Source organism: Phlebotomus papatasi, chromosome 2 (assembly GCF_024763615.1).
Source record: "Phlebotomus papatasi isolate M1 chromosome 2, Ppap_2.1, whole genome shotgun sequence".
NCBI lineage: Eukaryota > Metazoa > Arthropoda > Insecta > Diptera > Psychodidae > Phlebotomus > Phlebotomus papatasi.
The window spans coordinates 30,682,970-30,706,756 of NC_077223.1; the positions used below are offsets into that span (position 1 = coordinate 30,682,970).

General features: G+C 32.7%; 1 protein-coding gene across 1 annotated transcript in view; it reads left to right on the forward strand.

Annotated features, from left to right (window-relative positions):
* The first annotated feature begins 4,269 nt into the window (after positions 1–4,269).
* LOC129803439 (uncharacterized) overlaps positions 4,270–23,787 on the forward strand; it is a 44,922-nt gene continuing 25,404 nt past the window's right edge. The window contains exon 1 of the mRNA XM_055850013.1: positions 4,270–4,931. Coding sequence (XP_055705988.1) covers positions 4,901–4,931 — 31 coding nt within the window. The 5' untranslated portion in view covers positions 4,270–4,900. The remainder of the gene's footprint in view (positions 4,932–23,787) is intronic.

The following is a 23,787-nucleotide window of genomic DNA, read 5'->3' on the forward strand; positions in this document are numbered from 1 at the left end:
CCTGCAAAAATAAGTTTAAATTTACCTAAAGCATAAATATTTTTCACATTAAAAAATTAAAGAGAAAATCGCATTAATTTTTCGCATTAATTCTATAAATCAATTTATATCAAATTTTGCGGGCCAAGTCAACCTTTCTATCAACAAATAGATCAAGTTTTGAATATAAAATGATTCAAACACACAAATTACACATTTGGACTCTCACCAGCGACAATTAATATGAATCATATTAAAATTTTAATGTGCAAGTGTGATAACACAGTTAGAAAAGTTTAGACATCATTACTAATGAAAATTAGTTGATCGGGTGATTATTATCAAATCTATTTTAAATGGTTCTCATAATCTTAAAACATTTTAATCATAATAAATTTATTAGTAGTGAGAACATAAGACAATATTTACGTGGATAAGTTGCGGCAATTATTTCATAATGGTTTCATAATATAATTATATTTGCTTGTGTTAATTAAATGAAATCGATATCTCAACTAATATTAGTCACCAATTCCTTTTAATTCTCAAAACTAATGCAAATAAATGGGCCTATATTTTCATAAAGTTCTGACAACTTTTTCAATAGTAAAGAATGGTTTTTTAGTTATGTGTTGACGCTTTTTCGAGCTATAAAGTAACCATAACCAATATGATGATATAGTTATTACAGCCAATAAGATGGGTATCAACCACATTTATTTAGTTATTGGAACTAATATGTTACAGTACCCGTTACTAATTTAATTTAGTTATGATGACTAAATGAAAAAGATACTGTAACTAATATTGGACAACTATTTCATTTAGTTACCCTAGCTAAATATATGGATGGGTCTATGCTTACTATATTTTATAGTTTCCATTACTGTATATGATGTACTGATATACTGTATACAGTAGACTCTTCGATATCCAGCACTTCGATATCCGGGTGACAGCTGCCAAACACCGGCGGTTGATATATTCAAAATTATTTTCACTAAACATGAAGTTTGTCCAGGAGTGAATTAAAGTATTATTAACATTGTATCGAAGTTTTTAATACATAATTGTGATAAAAAATGAAAGAAAAGCACACCATGAAGAAAATTCTCTTTTCTTTGTCAGATAGAAAATAAATTCACACTGCACAAAATAGAAAAACCGTTGATCATTCAAAAAACCTAAATGTCATTTTGTCCCCCAGTCAGCCGGATATCGAAGAGTCTACTGTAGTTGGGACTAAATTTTTCTCAGAGTGCTCGAAATGGCTTTATGCATACAGAAAATTTGCATACCTCCAGGAGATTTCTTTCGAATAATTTACAGAAACGCCGCCGTAAAATATGTAAAATATATTTGGCGCTAATTTCTCGGGTTATTTTCAGCGCCAACGGTTCATAAAGAGTTGATTTCAAATTTACCGCCTTAAAAAATTCCATACATTAAGGTGTATTTCAAAAATGATTTTACAAATTAGCTCCTAATGGTAGGCAAAGATGCATAGATATGTTTGCATAATCTCATTTATGCATAATCATGGGACCCCCTGTACCCCTTTTATCAAAAAAGTACATCACCAAAAGTGAACACAGTTCTTTTGGACTCATTTCAATTACTAGCAACCCTCTTCAAGCCAAGAAACATTGGACAAATTGAACTACCTAAAAATACCCCAACCTCACATTTTAGTCTACTTCTCTTCTATTCCAAATAATACCAATAGAGTATCTTTTAAGTTATTTGACCATTTTTCAGTTGCTTACCATATCGACTTTCTAACAGTATTTTCTTTAATATGCAAAAAGAAGTTATAAGAAAATGTTTTCAAGGATAATTATTTTCCAATAAAGTCGAAAAAACCATCCATTGTCCATTATCTCTTTTAGTTTAGGAGCTAGGTGAGAAAATATACAAATGTTTTCAAATTCATTTTCCTTCTAAAATTCACATTTTTACTTTTTTCAATTTTTTAAAATGAAATATACAAAGTAGAATGACATATCTTTCAGTAAAAAATAAATTTATTATAGTCAGACAACTTTAAATCAATATTTTTCTTGAAATTGGAAATGAGTTTTCTTGCACAAATATTTTTTGTTGCTTTTTCTCTGACCTATCACACAAAACTGGGAGTAGCAAGTAAACGAAGAGTTAAAATGAGTTCAAACTTTTAAAGGATGTTAGTAAGACTATTACCGAGCACTCTATAGTACTTTTAAATGAATAAAAACTTTGTAAAAGCAGTATATGTGATTTTTGTGAAGACCGTCTTGAGACCGTCTTGAGACGGTCTTACCTGATAAAGGGTTAATTAAAAAAAAACGACCTCATAATTCAATTTTCAATTTAGGGGTGAATCTGCCCCATCCTCCCCTCTAGACCTATAATAATCTTCATATTGAAATATAAAAAGGCACTTTAAAAATACCATGTTGCTATCTCTAACTTTTTGGATTCTAGCTCTTCTAACGATCGGTCACACGGACAAACATGACATTTTCTTGCAAATCGTATGGTTCACGAGGAAATGTTGAAAAACAGATCCCAAATGGTGAAAAATGGACTTCGAAAATAAACTTTGAGCAATAAAAAATCATCTTATGGCTCCGGCACACCTTTCGGATTAGGAAAATTTCATGAAGTCGAAATTCGCATTCCTTTCTGTCTCAAATCTACTGCATCAGTCTATCCCATTCCTTCGCACTCTTCTTCTTCTTTTAAACATCATAAATTAAATTTAGCTCAATCGAATTTGAAGTCCGAAAGAATGAGATAGACATACGCAAAACGTTTGAGAGGGATGTGAATTTTGATTTAATGAAATTTTACTGATCTAACCCTTTAAGGACGATTGGAACATCGGTGTTCCATATAGAAAATATTTTTTTCTGACTACCTAGAGTTATTTTTTCTTATGTTTGTACATAATTGTAAAGTAGAAGGTCGAAGGAATCTAGAATATTTTGGAAGTCTCTAGCTATTTGCTATGTAGTAAATATTTAAGCTCAAAAATGGCGAATTTTTAAATTCTGAAATTCATAACTGATTTTATTTATTTTTTGTACTTCTAATTTTTTTTAAGCAAAACCCTTTTGGCAATAAAAACTACAATACTAATACGTAATATTTTTCATTAAAGCAAAAAATATTATTTATTGGTATTGTCAGAAAAATTACTAATATTTTTGGGCTATTTTTGTCCCTATCGTTCATAGAGGCACAAAATACATCGAATCAGAATCTGTTGGATTTTCCAAAGTTAGATGTAAGAGCTATCATTGATTATGTTTCTCAGTTTAATTTTTATTGTTGTTTTCAGTTTGTAAAAAATGTCTCGTCGTTAAAGGGCTAAAAGATATGCCGGAGCCATTAATAAGGTAGGGTAAGTGTGCCAAATTTCGGCATAGTTGCATGCTAGCGCCAAAGTCTCAAGTTTGAAATGTAATATCTTTAATGGAAATTGATTTTTTTATTACTTCTTTTTAAGTAGTGTTGCTTAGAACCTTATTGACAGTTTCTCATCCTTTATTTACTCCAAAATCATTCCTAATACATTTTAAAATGAATAAAAATGTAGACATAGCTTGGGTGCCCTATTTTGGCCACCTTCATTCTCATAGTCCCTTGCCCTTCAGGAATTCTTCCAATGCCTTTTTCACGTTATCTCGTTTGTCGAAGCTACATTTTTTGTTATTCTTTTGCATTGTATAATCTCTAGAGTATGTAAAAACTAAAAATTCATGAAAATTCGAGGAACAAAAAAGGTGGCCGAAATTGCAAGCTGGCCGGAATTTGGCACACTTACCCCATTCCAAAAAACACCATCCTCGAGCATATTGTCTTTTCCTATTGCCTTGTATGTTTTCTTTTTATCTCGGATAACCCGCTGTCAAGTGTCTCGAAACATATTACATAACGATCGTGATCTGTTGTATCGACTAAAGTTGCTCAAAGTGCTCAGTTTAAATTGGCGCCAAAGTAACACACAGCCACATTGTGGCTCATGGTGGTCCCTCTGCCCACATTTGCCACACAAGATCACCCACAGACTCTCTCAAGAATTCCATCATCCCAGAAAAACTAAGATATTTTCTGGAAAAATTGGCATTTTTTCAAGTTTTTTTTTTCGTCAACTTTTGAACAAATTTCTACCCTTAATATTTATTTGTGACACAATTTTCAACAACTTATCACTATGGAGACTGTTAGGGGGCCAACAAATGCACCAAGTGTTTGCGTATGTGTTGGAGGAAAATTTTCGCCAGGTAGCAACTCTCTGAGTGTTTTATCTCAACTCCAGTGCTGTCCGGGCAGGTAAATTGAACAGACACTCGTGCGCTCGATCATCTCCAACCACAGTAATTCCATATAACACAAGAAAATAGTGACAAAATATCTCCCACCAGAAATTTCTAGCAAAAATCCTCATCCTCTTGCCCTTTGTGACTTTGTGATAGAAAACGCAAGTTGCGAGACCCAGTGAATTTTCACGGAGGATTTTTCCTCATCAACAGAATTTTCCGTAGGTTTGTTTAATCAATGCCTGCCGCACGCGACACATTGTCGTTCTAGAGGGATTTTTTTTTCGGTGTGTCTTGACCGTGTTAAATCGATTTTTTCACCTCAACACATATTCCATACGTTTTTATTTGGAGGAAAGTCGCACTATACAATTTTTCCGAGAATATATATTGGGGAAAAAGACAATCCTCAGTTGGAAAACACCCTCCGTGGAAACAAACAGACAAACCGTGTGACAGAAAATAGAAGATGACCTAATCACTATATTTTTCACCTCCAGCATATGCAAAAATTTATCTAATAGTTTGTGTTTTACTGTGAAAATTCTCAGTGTAATAATCTATTATTTTATCTTGAAATAAACGCCCAAAGAAGAAAACCTTAGCCCAGCCCAAAAATGGATACAATGCTCTACGAAAGTGCAATGTGTGAGTATAACATAGCTTTAAACTAACCCCTGGTGATCCTCCCAGATGATTTTCATGCTCAAATTTACCCTCAAGCAAGAAATTTTGCTTTTAAGAAATTTTTTTGCACTGGTGTCCTTGAAACAAATCCATAATATTCAATTGAAGCACAATTTGTCGCTTTAACTCTGGCACACACAAACACATTTTTTCCATTGAGCGTCCGATCTTGAGAAAAATCGCGAGATTTTTCAACATTTCCCAACGTCACATTGCATCAAAGTCATGCCAACCGATCACGATCGTACTACAAAAAAAAAGAGACGCCAAATGAAAGAAATTTATTAGCATAAGTATGACAAAATAAGTGAATACTTCAATCAAGAATGAATAACTCCCCAAAATCACTCTCAAGAAAAACCAATTAGTGCGGAAAGAATTCTCTTTTTTTTTGCCCAATGCAAACAACTGAGAACAAAAAAAAACCGTCTCCAAAAACCTTGATAACTTCTGGACGACCAAATTGGACATCGAACGTCATTAACACTTTCGAGAACGCATTGATTGAATAACAATTAAACTTCTCCTCAAACAAGGAAAATCCCCAAGATCGCATTTTATATTAATCTCCTGAAACAGCAACAAGAAAAAATATTGTTCTTTTATCGCTGTGCGGCATATCGCGGGACAATTGATGATAAAATTGAAAGAGATATCATTATTCAAACAATAACACAATTATGGCAATTGACTCGGAAAAAAAAGAACTCGTCGTCGTGAAATATTTGCATAAGAATATGAGCAATCAAAATTACCAATTGCAGAATAAATTTTTCTTTGCAAAATATCTCATGAAATTGTTGAGTGATCATCTGGAAAAAAACACGAAAATTTATGTAATATCGTACGAAAGTGAGAATATGCTGAAAAATTTGATCGATAAAGAACTTCACTAGCTCATTTGCTTTATAAAATTATTTTGTAATTCGGGTTTTATATTAAATCTAACCTAAAAAGATATTCTGGACATGTTATTGACAAGGATAGCAAAAACTTTAAAAATTACACATGAATTTAATTTTTTTCATCAATTTAGACGCACTAGACGTTAACAATAACAATAGCTAAACTACACGATATATTTGTGCAGTTGTTATTAATAACCGTACAGTTTAACAGAGTAGGAAAGCGCTTTGTTGTATTTTCTTTTAGTAATCTACAATACTAACTTCTGGATTCCAAAACTTACAGGTATCTACCTATAAGTAACTCAACGAAAATCTATCTAATTCATAAATTTTTTCAAATTATATTTACTATTAGATATGTTTTCAAACAAGGGGGTGACATTAGCTCTGAAAAATGCGACCAGTTTTAGTATAAATTTTATCATGTTTTGGTACACGTTTCACGAAATGTCTTTAAAACTGCGTAGGTTGCCAATTTGGGGTTTTCGGTCGCCTATTCTATATTAAATTGGCTTTTATTTTGTATTTGTATTATTTGCTAATTCATTCTACAATGACAGAAAATAGCTAATAAACTCAAAAGTTTTTTCGGCACTCTAAAACATATGGAAAACCTAGAAATCGTCATGCCCCTGTTTTCAAACGAGAAAAATCTTACAGAGATAAGGCAAAGTGCCCTCACTCGACCGGTAGAATTATTTAATCAATTTATTTATATTTGTTATTATTTGTTATAATATTTAGTGTACGATTTAATATTAATAGATCAATTATTCCATAAATAATATAAATCAGTGACAATTGCATAGAAATTGACCATCAAACATTTAAAAATTGAGCCACCGGCCAAGTGATGGCACTTTACCTTATTTACACTAAATCGTAAAATTGTTCGTAAACGTTTGTGAATTCGTATTCGTGACTTACGATATGGTCGTAAATTGTATAACCCACAAAAAAGTTCGTAGAAGTTTGAACATTTTCACAAACATTATTCGTAACATGATCACTGAACGAGATTTTTTTGTTCTTTTACAATCATTTCTAAATACATACATCTTTGCTTATCTGATAAAATTTTACGAACAAATGACAAAATTTTATGAACATTTTCCTGTGTGTTTGCGAACATTTACGTACAAAAGTTTGTCAAAGAAAAAATTCGTCAAGTGATTATGTTAGATACAATGTGGAAATTTTTTATCATAACTTTAACACTTTTCGGGTGTAAAAATATATCAACATTTTTTAATGTTAATTTTTCTACCTTTTGAAGGTAAAATCAACATGAAAAAGGGTAACTTTAAGCCATAATACACCTAAAAAGGGTAATATTTACACCGATTTCGTATCAATACTGCAGGATAAAATTAACATTTCCGGAATGTTATTTTAACCCATTCAGTCAATGTACCAGAAATACTTGAGATAGAATGTTCATATTTTGGGATTAGTTTCCTACAGATTAATAGATGAATTTTTTGAAAGGAAAAAATTTTTATCTCATATGGGGGCGCGGGGAGTCGCCCTCAAACAGGCGTCTTAACGGTCACTGAATTTAAATTCTCTACATTAATTCATTACAAACTCTATTCCTTTAGATAGAGTAACTATCCAAGAAAACATATTGGGAACCAGAATTCAAATCAGGAAAGAGGAAAGAGGCCAATTTTAACAAATTCGACGAGATGTCGTATTTTTCGTCCGCCATTTTAAGCAAAAAATTTGCATGACCTTCCGCGAAGCAAGAAAACAATAACAAAATGTATTTACATCTATGGCGGACTATTTTTCTAAAGTAATTGAATAACTAACTTTACTAAAAATCCACTCCAGACAGCAATTCGGATAAAAATTGCCCAGAAATAAATCATCAAAAATCTCTCAATTTGCGTATGATGTATAATACTATTGTAAGGAATGGGTTAACTTTTTCGGATTTCTATCAGTGTGGGTTAAACGATTTACGACCATTTCGTAAGTTCCCAAAAGAAATTCGCAAAAATTTCTGTGTAGAAGCAATTATCGTCATAAATTGGGGCTTTAAAGAAATTGACATTTCTGCCCAATGATAGTAGAAATTTTCTTTAAAATAGCTTTTGTTTTTAATTGCTACTATACTATGTAGATGCCTTAACAAAAGGAAACCAACCTATTCTAACTTCAGAGACTATTCAAAAACACATTATCTTTTAGGGAAGTTTTATTAAGGAACAGCTAATTCTCATCAAAATAGAATATTTAGAAATAAATCGCTTACATATAGCAGAAAATAACAGATATAGTAAGGCCATGTAACTCCGACGATTGCAAAACTCGGACGCCGCGACCGATTTAACTCCGATACATCCACTTAAAATATAATTTATATTTTTATATCTGTAATTAATTACTGTAGTATCATAATATAACTATTCTACTTTAAGAAAAACCAAAAATTATATTTTTATCGGTTTAATAAGTGGGTAAAAGAAATATTTTTTAAGCTCGGGTCAGCTGGGTTGTGTACTAAAAATTTAATTTCTGAGAAAATTTTGCTGTTGACAGCTCGTCGCTGGAAAAAGTTTAGTGTTTTTTCTATATAATAAAACATTATTTGCAATCAAAATTATTAATAAAAGTTAGTGTAGTTATTGATCTACAAGGTGAGTAAGAGTTTATTGATAATATAAATAATTCATACAGAAATAAGTGATTTTTGTGAATGTTTACATTTCGATGTATGTCGGATGCGGTGAAAGTCAATGTTTTGGTTCAGAATTTGCATTGTTCAGGACTCTTTTTCTGTTTCAGATGCCAAAGGGAACAAAAGAAAAGACCTATAAGGACAAGCCCGACTCTAAGGAAGGTATTAGGAATGCCTTTGCAGTGTGTACGAGATGGTTCTACCATAGCATATGCATCCAAAACATTTAATGTCCCAAGAACAACACTGCACAACAAATTGACCGGCAAATACCCAGAGGAGTGCCCCAATGGCAGGCCAACAATTCTTTCAAAAGAACAGGAAAAAGAACTTGTCAAATGGATCCTGGGATGTGCGGATGGCTGGCATCCCATCGGGAAGGAACAAGTTCTGGACAGCGTTAAACTCATCTGTGAGGTCTACAAAATTCCAAACCATTTTACAGCTGGAAGACCCGGAGACGTTTAGTTCAGGAATTTTCTTAAGCGTCATCCAGAGCTCAGCATGCGCAAGCCAAAATCCTTCTCATTGGAAAGAGCTACTGTTACTGCTGAAGACCTCACGGAATGGTTTCAGAATTGTCTTGGATATTTCACAGAACACAACCTTCTGAGCATTTTACCAGACCGTGTTTTTAATTGCGACGAAAGTGCCTTCTTTTTGACACCGGAAGATGGAAATGTCCTGTCCAGGAGAGGTTCACGTGTAGTTCCATCTCTTAAAAATTCAGGACCGAAGCAATGTATCACAGTACTCCTCAGGGTGTCAGCTACTGGCGAACTTGCTCCTCCAATGGCTGTTCATAAAACTGACATTACTCCAAAAATTGCCATTCACAACGCAGAAGGATGGAAAATGGGAACGTCACCACAGAGTAGAGATGTGCGCCAAGCCGATTTTAGCCGCTCGGCGCGAGCCGCCGCGATTTTTGCTTAGCCGCCGCCGCCAAAAATTTTTAATGCGCGCCGCGGCGAATTTTGTTTATAATTCAATTCAATTAAGTAATTTTTCTGACAATAACCATAATAAACAATTTTCATTCTTATGAAAAAAAAATGTATAGTTAGGATAGTTAGTAATTATACTATCTATTGTCAAGAAGCTTTTGCTTAAAAAAATTTGGATATAAGGTAAAGTATCCTGGAGTCGATCGCCTCTCGAGTAGACCACCCTGGGGTCCTCAAGTCGACCGGTGGAAATATTTATTTAATTTATTTGCATTTACAATAATATTTAGCGAATGATTTAACATCATAGGGCCAATTATTTCATAATTAATTCAAATCAGTGAAAATATCATAGAAATTGACCATAAAACCCTGAAAAAAATCATAAAAATACGGAGCGTTAAAGTATTTCTTTAAAAAAAAAATCGCAATTTTTCATCAAATTATGGCATACTTTTTGATATTCTTGACTTTTTTCTTAAGGAATTATTTCAATTATTACCCTTACAGATTACTGGAGAATTCAAATTGTTACTTGTGCAAAAATTTTACTTCCATGACTAAGTTGAAGATTAATTTTATATATTAAAATTGAAAGTGCATTTCAAATAAATTGTTCCTCAATTCGACCGGTCGACGAATCATAGCAAGTGAAGCTTTTTTCACTTGAACGTTGTTCTATACTTCCGAATGAATTCATAAAAGTGAGTTTCCCTATTTATTTTATTGATTAACTAAATTTTAAGTGCTATTCATGATGTATTAAACAAGCCAAAGTTAAATCAGTGACTTTTTAGTTTTGTGATTTGTTTAATTTTAAGAAAAATTGGTGGTCGAGTAGAGGAACCCCAGGCGGTCGAGGAGGAATACTGATATTGAAGTGGTCGAGTAGAGGAACACTTCGCACTTTTAAAACATTTTAACTTTTCCTAATGTAAAATTATATTATGACTAAATGAAGTTAACAATTAGATAAGAATCTATTCTATAGTTTTAGGCAAAAACCCTATCAAAAAACACAAATTATAACTGTTTTTTCATAATTTTTTCACAAAATCTATCCTTAAGTGGTCGACATAGGATACTTTACCTTATTATAAAAAATAATAATAATAAAAATCATTCATCAATGCGGTAGTTTGAAAATTATTCACTTTTGTGCTGCAATATTTACTAGATAGCAAATGGCTGAACATCTGCAAAAATATTATGGATTCCTACAACTTTTTACTTTACGATTACGTATAAACATTAAAAAAAATAACTTTAGTATGAGCTCTTTCTTGTATTGATACTGTACAAACGAGCAGTAAAACATCAAGTTTGAGAAGTGACTAAATTTACAACTTTTAAAAGCAGTAGAATTTTCATGAAAGTTTCGATCTTTATGGATAGAAAAATTAAATCCATTTTTGGAAATATTTGTATTTTTTACTTATCAAATTTAATTTTTTGCTGACCAAATAATTTTAATAGTAATAGTAATATTATTAGTAATATTATTTATCATTGATTACGTTCACCAGTTTAATTTTTATTGATGATTTTCGGTTCGTGAAAAGTGTCCCGTCGTTAAAGGGTTAAGATTTTAAACATTTTTTTTTAAAATAATGTTTTAATCAAGTGCATCGAATTCAACATTTCTTACCAAATATTTCAACTGTTATCAAATTTTCATCGAGAAATATTTTTGTTTGTAGATAAACAATTTTTCTATTGGATATTGAATTTAAGTTTATAATTCCAGATAAAATTATTTTCATTTTTACGTGTCTACGGATTTCAAAAATTTTTGTTAATATTTTTATTTGAATCTGTCTTTTTGTAAAATCATCAAAAGTTGTGCCTAAAGTTGACAGATTGTTTTCTATCTGTTTTGTTGTTACTATTTTTTTTTAAATAGATTTCCATGATTAGTAATTCTAGCAAGAAAAAAATTTGAGGAAAATCGATAATTTATGTGGATTGTAATCGAAAAATATTAAGAAAAAAAGTCTGGCGCGCCTAGCTGAGCCGCAGCCGATTGCTTTAGCTGGCGCGCCGGCGCAGCCAGCCGCCGACAATTTTTAAATGTTAGCCGCCGCCGCCGAAATTTCTCGGCGCACATCTCTACCACAGAGTGGCTGGATGGATGGGCCACTTTTCTATGCTGGTCTTTATTTCCCGAAAATTGTTTTCCAACATTCAGAGGAGTCCATTATCAATAACCAGCACGATCAGGCCACCGACAATAATCCTTCAAATGATCCAGTCATCCCTGGAAACCAACTCTCTGCAACTTCTGAGACTCAACCGATCTTCGACACACTAAAACAATGCTATTTCTGGCCAGGAGAAATTCCAAAACGTCGTCAGAAGAAGAGGGTCAAAGCCAGCAATGTCAAACACCAGTATATTGTATCTTCTGAGGAAATTATCGCGGAACAGGAGGAAAAATTGAGGCAGGATTTACAAAAAAAGAAAGAAATTGCTGAACGGAAGTTGACCAGAGAGAGGAACAAAAAAATAAGGGCAGAAGAAAAGGAGATAAAACTAAAGGAGAAACACATGGTAAAGGAAAAGGCTCAAATGCCAATTGAAGCTGAAAAGAAAAAACGTGGAAGGAAGTCAGTCAAGAAAACCGAGAAAAATCAAAGAATTGAGTGCAATCTTAAAATAAATAAAAATATATATAATTAAATAATAAATTAATGAAATGAATTGATGGAATAAAACTCTAAAAAAATGTTTTTGAAATAATATCTTCTCATTTTTATGCATTAAACTTTTCCTTAAAATGAGCATCCGAGTTTGATCGAATTCAACGGAGTTACATAAAAGCGTCGCAGTAACATTCTTGCGCATATATTAATATTATCGTAATTTTATTAATTTTCATCAATATTATTGCTAAAATTCTATTTCTATTATGATTCTAAATTAAACAAAGAATAATTCTATTGATTTGGAATGGGGAAAAAATATTTCATCAGTCCAAAAACAAGCATTAAAGTCGCACTCTATGAAAAGTATCCGGATTACCTCTCTTTACTATAAACTACGTAATTTTAACGAAAATTTCTCGCAGTCATTAGAATAATTTTCTAAAAGTCGGACAGGGCTGTATATCGGACGCATTTAAAGTCGAACTATAAAAGGAATCTCCAGCGTAAAAACATATAAAATTTAACTGATTACTCTTTACGGAAAAATCATTGATAGGGGAGACTGGGGTAAAAAGTCACAAGTCGAAAATTTCATAATTCAATATCTTCCAAGATAAAAGAGATAGCGGCTTCAAATTTTTTCCTTAGATAGCTTCCATGAACCTTTTTCAATGTCGTAAGTTTCTTAGAATTCGAACAGGGGATTTAGAAAATAAAAAATATTGAAATTTTTAGGCCTGTTTTTGAAATATTTTTATTCCAAGAGATATCAATTTTTACCTACTTAATTTCCAAAATTGATGCACTGGCGAATATTTCCTAAATGATTTGGATTCCCTGAGTACGAATCCACTATCCGTTTTAGCTTTTTCCAAATATTCTTCTCTCCAGAAATCTTTTTCTTAAAAATGACCACTTGGGGTAAAAAGTATCAAAAGGTATGGGGCAGAAAGTAACAAAAACCGAAGCAATTCCTGATGTCTCACGGCGAAAAGAAACGTCATTCATTGCCATGTGTCGCCGCTTGTTGTTTATTTTGCATGGGTCAAACAATTTGCAGTTTTATTGGAATAATACTCATGAATCACAGAACTGTGATTCGTTACCTCATTCCCCTTAGCCCATCAACCATCGATGTTCTCTGAATTACTCCCCGATTGAGAAGTTTTGCCTGGTTCTCTACTTGATCATCGTGCTCATTTTTTTGTGAGACACAGAAGCAATTGAACACCCCGGATACCCCATGGGACCTAAAAAGATTGCGATGACACGTTGAGAATCTGCATTCCTCCGTTTATAGGCATCAACTATATATACTATGAAAAAAACTCTATTTTGCACTAGCACTTCTTCCTTTAATTTGTTTTTATTTTGCACTTAAGTGACGTTTACTCGGCAACTCTTCGGCAGATTTCGTCAAATGCATCTCGCCCAATTCGCCATTTTCGCCTTTTCAGAATGGTTAAATAGAATTTTCTTGCCAAAAAAGCCTTTGGAAAATAACTTTAAAAATGCTTTTCTCGTTCAGATAGGAAAAACTCTGTTGCACAAAGGTGTAGAGAAATAAACATCCTATGAAAATATGTCATCTAGGCATTTTTTAATGTTATGGGAGCCCGTAATAAAGGGTATCAAAATGTGATAATTTTACCCCATGCCTGATACTATTTGCCCCAGCATTTTTGAGAATGGTCACAAAATCACCTTTTAGAAATCGGCTCAATAAACGTATTTCCTTACAAAATAGAGGAAAAATTACTTCCACAAAGTTGTGTGCCCTAGCTTGTAAAAAAATAAAATATCCGTTTTGTGAGAGCAGTAAATTTCCTATAAAACTGTGCTAATTAGAAATTTCTGGGGCGCTCGAGTAGCTTGTAAAAAAATAAAATATCCGTTTTGTGACTTTTTACCCCAGTCTCCCCTACGCATTATAGAACATTATCGATGCCAGTTTTACGCCAAAAAGTTCGTCACAACCCAAAAATATACTAAATGTTTAAAAATAAAAAAGCATACACATATTTATAAACAATCCAATAAAAAACACATGAATATTATGCATTATGTAATTATTTTATTTCATTTCGATTTCTTGAGCCACTTCACTGACTCTGCAGAAAAGTGCCCTATTAGGTGAGATTCTTAACAATCTTAGGTGAGATTCTTAACAATCTCACCTACTATAATCCTAACAAAATTTCATGTCCTCCGATCGCGCTCAAACTTGGCCAAAATGTGTTTCGCCACTTCCTGATCACGAATATATGGGGGGCTAAGTTACGTTCCCGGCCGGCCGGCCGGAACGTAAAATAGCCACATATATATTCGTGATCAGGAAGTGACGAAACACATTTTGGCCAAGTTTGAGGTCGATCGGACGACATGAAATTTTGTTAGGATTATAGTAGGTGAGATTGTTAAGAATCTCACCTAATACAAGTTGTAGCATTGAGTATTTGAATTTATAGAACATTACATTATTTCGCTAACTTTTAGATACTAAAAATAATTTAAAAAAGAAACAAAAACACGATTTTTTATCTGAACTCTTCCTAATAAATAAAGAAATTAGAGTGGTTTCTAATCGGTTGTAAAAGTTTTATAGTAGGGGAAAGTACTCTCCTTTCGAATGTTCATGCTTTCGAATAATGTGAATTTTCTTCTAGTTTCCCTAAGAGAATTACACATTTCTATTTAATATTAGTTAGCTTATTATCAATTATTTATGATTTTGTGATAATTATTTGTAAGTCTCTTAGGAAAAATAAAAGAAGAATCACGCTATTCGAAGGCGTGAACGTTCGAAGGGAGAGTACTTTCTCCTACAGGATACGACTTTCGCAGTTGTACCGTATTTTATGTATCTGGTTGGATTTGAAAATTAGGCGACTAAATTTAGGATTAGGGGGTTTGCGATTAGAGGTTTAGCCATGTTCCCAAAGGTTTCACAATCCTAAACAATAGGACAAACAACAATTTGTAAAGGAAGCTGGACTTTAACGTAATGTAATTTAGGTAGACGAATCAATTAAGGATGTAAATTAAATTATGGTTAAGTCCAACTTACTAATATGCGAAAAATAGCGTTGCCGATGTAACCCCATCCACCTCTAAGCAATTTTATTGGCTTTAAGAATCTAATTGATCATTCCTCCTTAAATCCTAAGTCAAAATTTTCCAAAAAAAAAACTTGACTGATAAAAAGAAGATAACTTTGCGAAATATCTAAGCATTAGGTCTAAAATCCGTATTACCACTGATACTAATACATACTTTTCAATTAAACATGAGTTTTTGAAAGCTTATGAATCCTGAAATAAGCCAAATCCGAATCATTCTCTCAAAACAAAATACTTTAATAAGAAAATGACCTAAATAAAACACTACGGAAGCAATTCAGAGACAAAATAGGTGAGATTATAGAGAATCTTACATATATAATAAGATATATAAAAAACACCGCAATGTCAAACATTCGAGGAATTCTCTGTAAGAGTTAGGGAAGACATTTTTGAATTTAATCCATGATCGCGATCACAAAAAAAGCAATCTTTTTTAAACGAAGCGTGATCATGCGTGAAATTTTTTGGAGACACCTCTCTCACAATGTTATTTAGAGCCTTGACCCACAACTCAAATGACAGAGAAAAAATTAAATTTTGCTCTTAACGCTCATTAGGGAAAATCTATTAGTGTGATCTTACTACAAAAACGTGTCAGTGGTACATGATCGAAAGGTTTAAGATGAAAAAAAAAATGTCTCATTGGACTTTCTTTCAATCAACATCGAATAAATTAGCTATTAGTGAGCAAAAGCGAAATGGTTGCAATCAAAACAGCAATTAAATTAACCTGGAGAGTAAAGCGGTGTGTCCAAGATCCAAGTGTTAAGTCATCCAAGAAATTTCCCAATGGCGCTCCAAAGAAACGCCCGCGAAAAAATGCCTCAACTTTTTTTGGTTGACTCTATTGGGCCTCTCTGTGGGTGAGAGATGGTGCGAACATATGAAATATTTTTATTATTGTTTGAACACATTCAAATGATCAACAGTGACTTTGTAAAAATATATGTGCTTTTTTACCCGTCTCGATCATTATGCAAGATCACTGGTTTTGAGGATAAGAAAGAGATAGAAACACCTTCCAAATACCAATATCCAAGATCTTTCAGTGAACAAATAGGTGATTAAATTCTAATTCACGCCAACGACAAATACACCAGAGATCGTGATCGTCAATGTGAGGAAAGACCTTGAAACTCGTTCTCTCCAGCTCCAAGATTATAATTTTTTTTTCGTATTCCATAACTTCTTCAAGCAACATTTTTTTCTACCATCTCACATCAGAGATAAATAAACCGGAGATTGAGATAAAAATTGAAGAGGAAAAAAGTGAGATTCTCATATGTTTTCGCTCGTGTAAATGTCATAGGGAGGAGGCATTAAATTTCCCGACATAGGGTAGTGACTTAGGGTATGGTCAATCTTGCAGTTCTCTTATGGCCTCTACACACTAGAGAAATTTATGTCCATATTGAAGCAAATTCCCGATTGGCTCCGTTCAGTAATAATAACCTTTCGAAGAGACAAAGCCACTCCAAAGCCAAGCCAAACCCATTCGAAAATCTACCGGAAGCCAAAAAGTACAAGTTCATATACCCGCCGCTTTAGCGCTGATTGTTTTGCCATTTCAAATTTCGATATTCTTGACAGTTCAATCATCAACAATGTCAGCAACAGTGTGCAAACTTTTGCTGCAAAAAGTGTATTTTTGTGCAGTTTAGTGGAATTTCAGGATGGTAGAACGCCTTAATTGCAATTTCATTCACAGAAATGTCCTTTTGATGAACTTACTCACTTTTGTGTAACTCGTCGGTTTTTAGGTAAGTCCTCTCTGATATACCTTCGAATCGGTAAAGGAAAAACCTCAACCGGAGAGAGTTCTCAAATCGGGAAGGTTATTACTGAACGAGAGGATTTTGGACATAAATTTCTCTAGTGTGTAGAAGCCATTAGGGATTTATTATTTTGACATATCCTTGTGATTCAGATGAATTTTGATAAATTCCTCCTGTCTGTCTAGGCGTCACTAGAAACAGAGTCCAAACGGTGAGAGATAGCGACTTGGAGTATCCGGGGTACCCCCTATAGTGGACCCCATTCAGAAGAACGTTTTCGTATATTTCGAATTTTTCGACTGAAACCGCGAAACCGATTCGTATTACATTGCACATTATTAGAGGACCGTAAGACCATTAGTAGCCCCCGGGGGAAAAAGATAAGGAGCCATCCAGCACAGCTGGGCAATAAACTGACGAATAGGAAATTGCCAAAAAGATGAAGTGAAAATTAAATCTATAGGGTAAGTGTGCCAAATTTCGGCTTTGTTGCATGCAAGCGCCAAAGTCTTAAGTTTGAAATTTATTTTGTTTGTATGTATACCGTATATATAGTTTTTATAATTTATATATAGTTTGTAGACAGTCTATCGCCTTTATTTTCTCTGAAATCATTCTTAAAACATTTTAAATCGAATAAAAATGTAGACATGGTTTTGGTAGTCTATTTCGACCACCTTAATTCTCATATTTCCTTGCCCTTCCGGAATTCTCCCATGTCTTTCTCATATCTCGGTTGTCAAAGCGATATTTTTTTATTTTTTGCTATGTACAATCTCTAAAGTACACAAAAACTAAAAATTCATGGAAATTCAAGGTACAAAAAAGGTGTTCGGAATTGCAAGCTGGCCGAAATTTGGTACACTTACCCTCATTTTAATTAATTATTAATTTATGTGCTTGGCCTAAGTGACATTTAAAGTGGCCAAAATTTGGCGTATTTCCCCTACTATAAATCCTCATATTCTCTGAATATCTATCAATCTAATCCAACAAGTGAAATAAATAAATGAAATAAATTCAAAGAAAATATTTAATTTCTTGCTTAATTCAGTTCGTCCATCCACCCCCCTGGGATGTGGCCTGTGGAGTTGAAGCCAAACTAACTTTTACATACAAACACGTATGAGAATTTCTCTACATTTGCAACCGTTACGCGAAATAGCTTAACCCTTTAACGACGAGACAGTTTTCGCTAACCGAGAATCAGCAATAAAAATAAAACCGATAAACAAAATCAGTAAAAGGTATTATGTATAACCTTGGAAAATTCAACAGAGTCTGAATTGGTGTATTTTTTGTCTATATGAACGATAGGGACAAAAATAGCCCAAAAATTTAACTAATTTTTCTGACGACACCTTACTTATCCGGCGCTACAACCAATTACTGGTCTTGGCCTGACTCAGGACCCGTCGCCACTCGAGACGACACCAATGAATGATAATGAGACGACACTGACGACACCAATGAATGATAATTTTCACTCTAATGAAAAATACTATGCTTGAGTATTGTAGTTTCTTTTACTAAAACGGTTTTGCTTAAAACAAATTGAAAGTATAAAAAATAAATAAATTCAATTACGAATTTGAAAATTTAAAAATTCGTCATTTTTTAGCTTAAAAATTGACTATATAGAAAATAGCTAGAGGCTTGCAAAAAATATCCTAGATTCCTTCAACCTTCGACTTTGCAATTACGTACAAACATAAGAGAGAAATAACTTCAGGTTTTCAGGAAAAATTATTTTCTTTATGGGACACCGGTGTTCCAATCGTCCGTAAAAGGTTAAACATGGAGACTGTTTCCCTTTTGGAAGTTACTGATCAAGTACAAAATTAAATTTTGGTCAGTATAAGTAATCTAAATTTTACAAAATTGATAAAATTTAGATAATTAGCATCTAAAATTATTGTAGCTTGCAATTTGCAAGTAATATTAAAACCTTACATTACTAGTGAAAATTACATTACTAGCGAAATTAAATGTAGTATTGACTACATTTAATTTCGTACAGTGCCATTTAATTTCAGCTGATCAAAGGCAAATATTATATGCTTTTTGTAGCTACAAGGTAAGCCTTCTCCCTAATTGAAAGATCAACTGGCGATCACGTTGCGATCGTTCGAAAATCTGCACAAATCACTAGTGATCGCTAATTAAATGCATCTGACCTTTTGAAAAAATCATTTGAACATCTTGAAGAGGTTGAAGATCGCTCGAGAATTTCCAATTTCTGCCTTCAATCAAAGTCAAGTGAATATTACTATCGTATCGTACAACAGATTAATAAATTAAAAGTGTCTGAATGTTTAATTGGCATCTACAAGCTGTATGCAAATTTGCAAGTGCTATTGAGGGCGGAGAGGAATTTAGATATTTTTGAGAAATTGTTTTTTCGTAATATATTCAAAAAACAAAACTCTCTTCAATCTTACACAATTTTGCTTGTGTTTCATTATTATGTGGGCATGAAAAAACTCCATTTTACACACTTTATTAGAATTTGAGAGACAATTTCTACGATAAATAATTCATTTGATGGAAATTTCACTTCACATGATGTGATGAAATTAGATTTATATTTTGAAAGAGGGTTGGCCATTGAGATCACGGAGGAAATGAGGGAGAAATTTTTAATAAAGTTATATGAATAAATTTCACAGAGTCACGATCACGCCGTCTAAACAAATTGAGAGACTCTTGTCTCGGTGATTGTTCTCTCTCATTATGTACCTCATTAATTGACTATAAAATTTATTTAAAAAAAATGAGATGATCAATAGCGTCCAATCTTAATTACATACCTATATCTAATTACAATTATTGCACGATCGCAATAGAGTCCACAAGGAATTTTCTCTTATGATTGACTCAAAAGAATTTGCAAATAAAAAAATGTTTTAATTGAATTAAATGGACAAGGCAATAAAAAATTTTAAAAAATCGTTGAGCAATTTGCATACAAGAATAAGAGAGTGGATTTCGACTGAGAAAGACACAAGATCAACGAAAGGAAATATGAAAATAAATTGCATGAAATATATTCTTCCTCCATCCATAAGATCCTCCTGCGCAAAAATCCCCCAGTCTAAAAGCACCCAAAAACATTTTTTTTTTCTTTATCGTTTTCAGGCACTCAAAATTGCCATAATTTGCATAGAGACACAATAAAGCGACTCAACCAATGAAGATGATCAAATTTTCTGTGGCTTTAGCCAAAGTACGATCTCTCCTGTGTCGTTCAAGTGTTTGTAGCAAAATCACTAAATAATTCATGCTTGACTGGATTATTCTAAGTAAATACATTTTTTTATGCAAAAAGAATCACAAACACAGCCAAAGACAAAAAAAAAGAAAATACGCTTAAGAAGTGGGATGAAACAGTTTCCGCCCAAGCAAATAATTCTAGCCAAATTGACGTCTTGAAACTGATTATCTCTTGGTACAATTGATAAAATATTTCAATTACTTCCTCAATCACTCACTTCATTCAACTCGTCAGCTAGCAAATAACTCCACAGCTATAGTGCCATTAATTGAAAGAAAAACTGTTACGCAAATTGATCGACAATTGATCAGTGTAAAACTTGTGATACAAATTTGCACGTAAAGAAGTTGAATGAAGTGTGTTTGGCCTCCAGAGAAACACCCACAGTTGGATACGTTTCTTTGATGAAGAAAATACGATGAAATTGAGTCAATTGAGTAAATAAATTCACCTGGGCTGGATCAGGCTTGACGAGGTCGTAAAAATTATCACATTGTCACTTAACAATTTTCTTAGATGTTTGAGACATTCAAACATTCCAAAAATGTCGAATAGTTGATAAATATCAATGATTTCCAAAAAGCAAACAAGAATAGTCTGTTTTGTATAACATGATTAAAGAATGCAGGAAAATATATGCAGGTGTTCGATTTATTTTATAAAATCTTTCAAATGTTATTATAGAATTTAATAAAAATAATACGTTATTGCGAATTTATTATATTGTAAAAATCCAAAAAAAAATATCGAAACGTAATATTGGTTTAGAATTTCTAAATTTTACAATATTTTTTGATTACATTACACTTTACCACCACAGATTCATAAATCATCAAAAATGCTCTGAAATTCAAAATCGGTTAATTATGCATATTTTTAAATCTTTTAACCCCTTACTTTTAAAGCATACTTAATACGTGTTGGCTGTAAAAATCATTGAAAAGAATAACTGAAGAAATTACAACAATACTCTGAAAAGATCATTTGTAAGTTTTGGGAAATCATGTTATTTATATGGTAAAAGCAACAAGATCACCATGATTCTTGTAACATCTAACTATTTTCAACAATATATCTTATTAGAATTAGAGTTGAATCCAATAAGATCATTACACAAGATCTTGTTGAAGTATTATCAAAATCTTGATTTTTTTTTATTTGCATAGGTGAGATTCTTAACAATCTCACCTACTACAATCCTAACAAAATTTCATGTCGTTCAATCGACCCCAAACTTTGCCAGAATGTGTTTGGCCATTTCCTGATCACAAATATATGGATGGTGGAAAACCGTTCCCGTCAGTCCGTCCGGCCAGCCGCACTTTGGAGCTTAATAGCTCCCAAACTAAGAAAGATATTGACTTGCGGTTTTCGACGAAGGTTATATATCTGGTGAAAATTGCAACTTAATACATTTTAAAATTAATAAAAATATAGACGTAGCTTTGGTGTCCTATTTCGGCCACCTTCATTCTCATAGTTCCTTGCCCTTCGGGAATTCTTCCAATATCTTTTTTACGTCATCTCGTTTGTCGAAGTTACATTTTTTTGTTATTCTTTTGCATTGTATAATCTCTAGAGTACGTAAAATCTAAAAGTTCATGGAAATTCTAGGAACAAAAAAGGTGGCCGAAATTGCAAGCTGGCCGGAATTTGGCACACTTACATTACTTTTTCTAACATAATTTTATAAGATTTCATACAAGCGATACACTTCAAAATATGGATCAAATATTTATTTGAACCATATTTAAATCACATCCGAGTAAGATATCATTAGAACCGTTTTGAAATATTGGACTCAATTTTGAAGCCAAGATCTAGAAAATTTAAAGATTTTGGTATTCTGAAATTAAAAAAAAATCACGATCAAGTTATTAAATTTATGAAATATGTTGAATCTTGACATCTGAGACACAAAACCGTGTGAATATCTAGATTTCCAATTTTAGATTTCAAAATGTCAAGAAGTCAAATTTATTGATTTCTTAAAATAATTCCAAGATCCAAGAACCTTTGAGGCGCTTAGAATTATCAAGATACTAACAATTTGAAAAGTTTTATGCGGAATTGGCTTTTAATGATGAACCTGAGGGTTCAATGAGAAAAAAATACTAATAGAAATAGGGGGAAGTGGGGCACCTTTGAATTGGGATACTTGTTTTCCTATTTGTAAAGGCAATTGAAGCTTCTCAAAAAGTAATTTAGTACAGTTTTATTGCAAAATATGAGAAAAAATGTTTATTTTAAAGATGTCCCGCTTCCCCCTACTACATTTGAGTTCATAATTTAATCGAAAAAAAACTTACATTCTAACTACTGTGTATTGAGATATAAAACCTGTTTATCTACAAGAGAATCATCATTAGTATAAACATTTCAGAGGTTATCACATGTCACTATAGTAACTTATGATCTCTAATATATATTTTATGGTAAAGTACCCTCTAGTCGGCCGGTTTCTCAACTCGGCCAGTTGAATTATTTAACCAATTTTTTAACGTTTTATAGTCAATTTCTATGAAATTTTCACTGATTTACGTTATATATAATATAATACACCTTCTAATGTTAAATCGGTAAGACCATATTATAACAAATCTAAGTAAATTGAATAAATAGTCGCACTGGCCGAGTTGAGAAACCGGCCGACTACAGGGTATTTACCTTAATACGGTCCATAATCACTTTTCCCTATATTGTGGAGAAAATTTCAACAAATTCTGGAGAGAAAAAAATATTTTTGGCAAGAGTGATATTACTTCATTGTTCTTAGCTAAGACATTTAAAATCCGATAAATATGTCATGTCACGATATGAAATCTTGATTTTGGAAATATTTGACAACTTAAAATTTTGTTCTTGGTCTCAAAACTGAGGCCAATGAATCTATTTGAGAATTTGAATATAATTTAATTAAATGAAATCTTGACCAAATCGGTGGAAAAATAATCCTTAAAATATGGGTTTTTTAAATTCATTCATAGAAAGAGAAAGTTTTTCATCCTGAATTTTTAAAGGTTAAGGTAGATATGGGACTTATTTCTCAACCGATTTGGTGGAGATTGGATTTAAATGAAAGGTGTTTAAAAATATACTCCAATCCGAATGCATCGGTCCCAACGATCCCAACCGTAATAAAGCGGAAAGGTTGAGTACCCCTAGGGAAATGTGTGACCTGATATTAATTATTTTGGTGTATCAATGTAACGTTTTTAATACAAGAAAAACAATATTATGATAGAATTCGTATTAACCGTGTAATCAAATTTCGACAAAATAATTTTTTTTCGTGATCTTAAGCGTTTTGACAGATTGAAAGTTCTCTTATCTTTTCTCACTTGTCTTAAGATTTTTTTATAAAGCCCTATGATCCCGTATGACGTGTTTTCCTGTAAGTAATCACAAAAAAACGATTTTGGTGGTGAAGGGAAGTGGTCAGAAGAGGAAATGAAGGTCA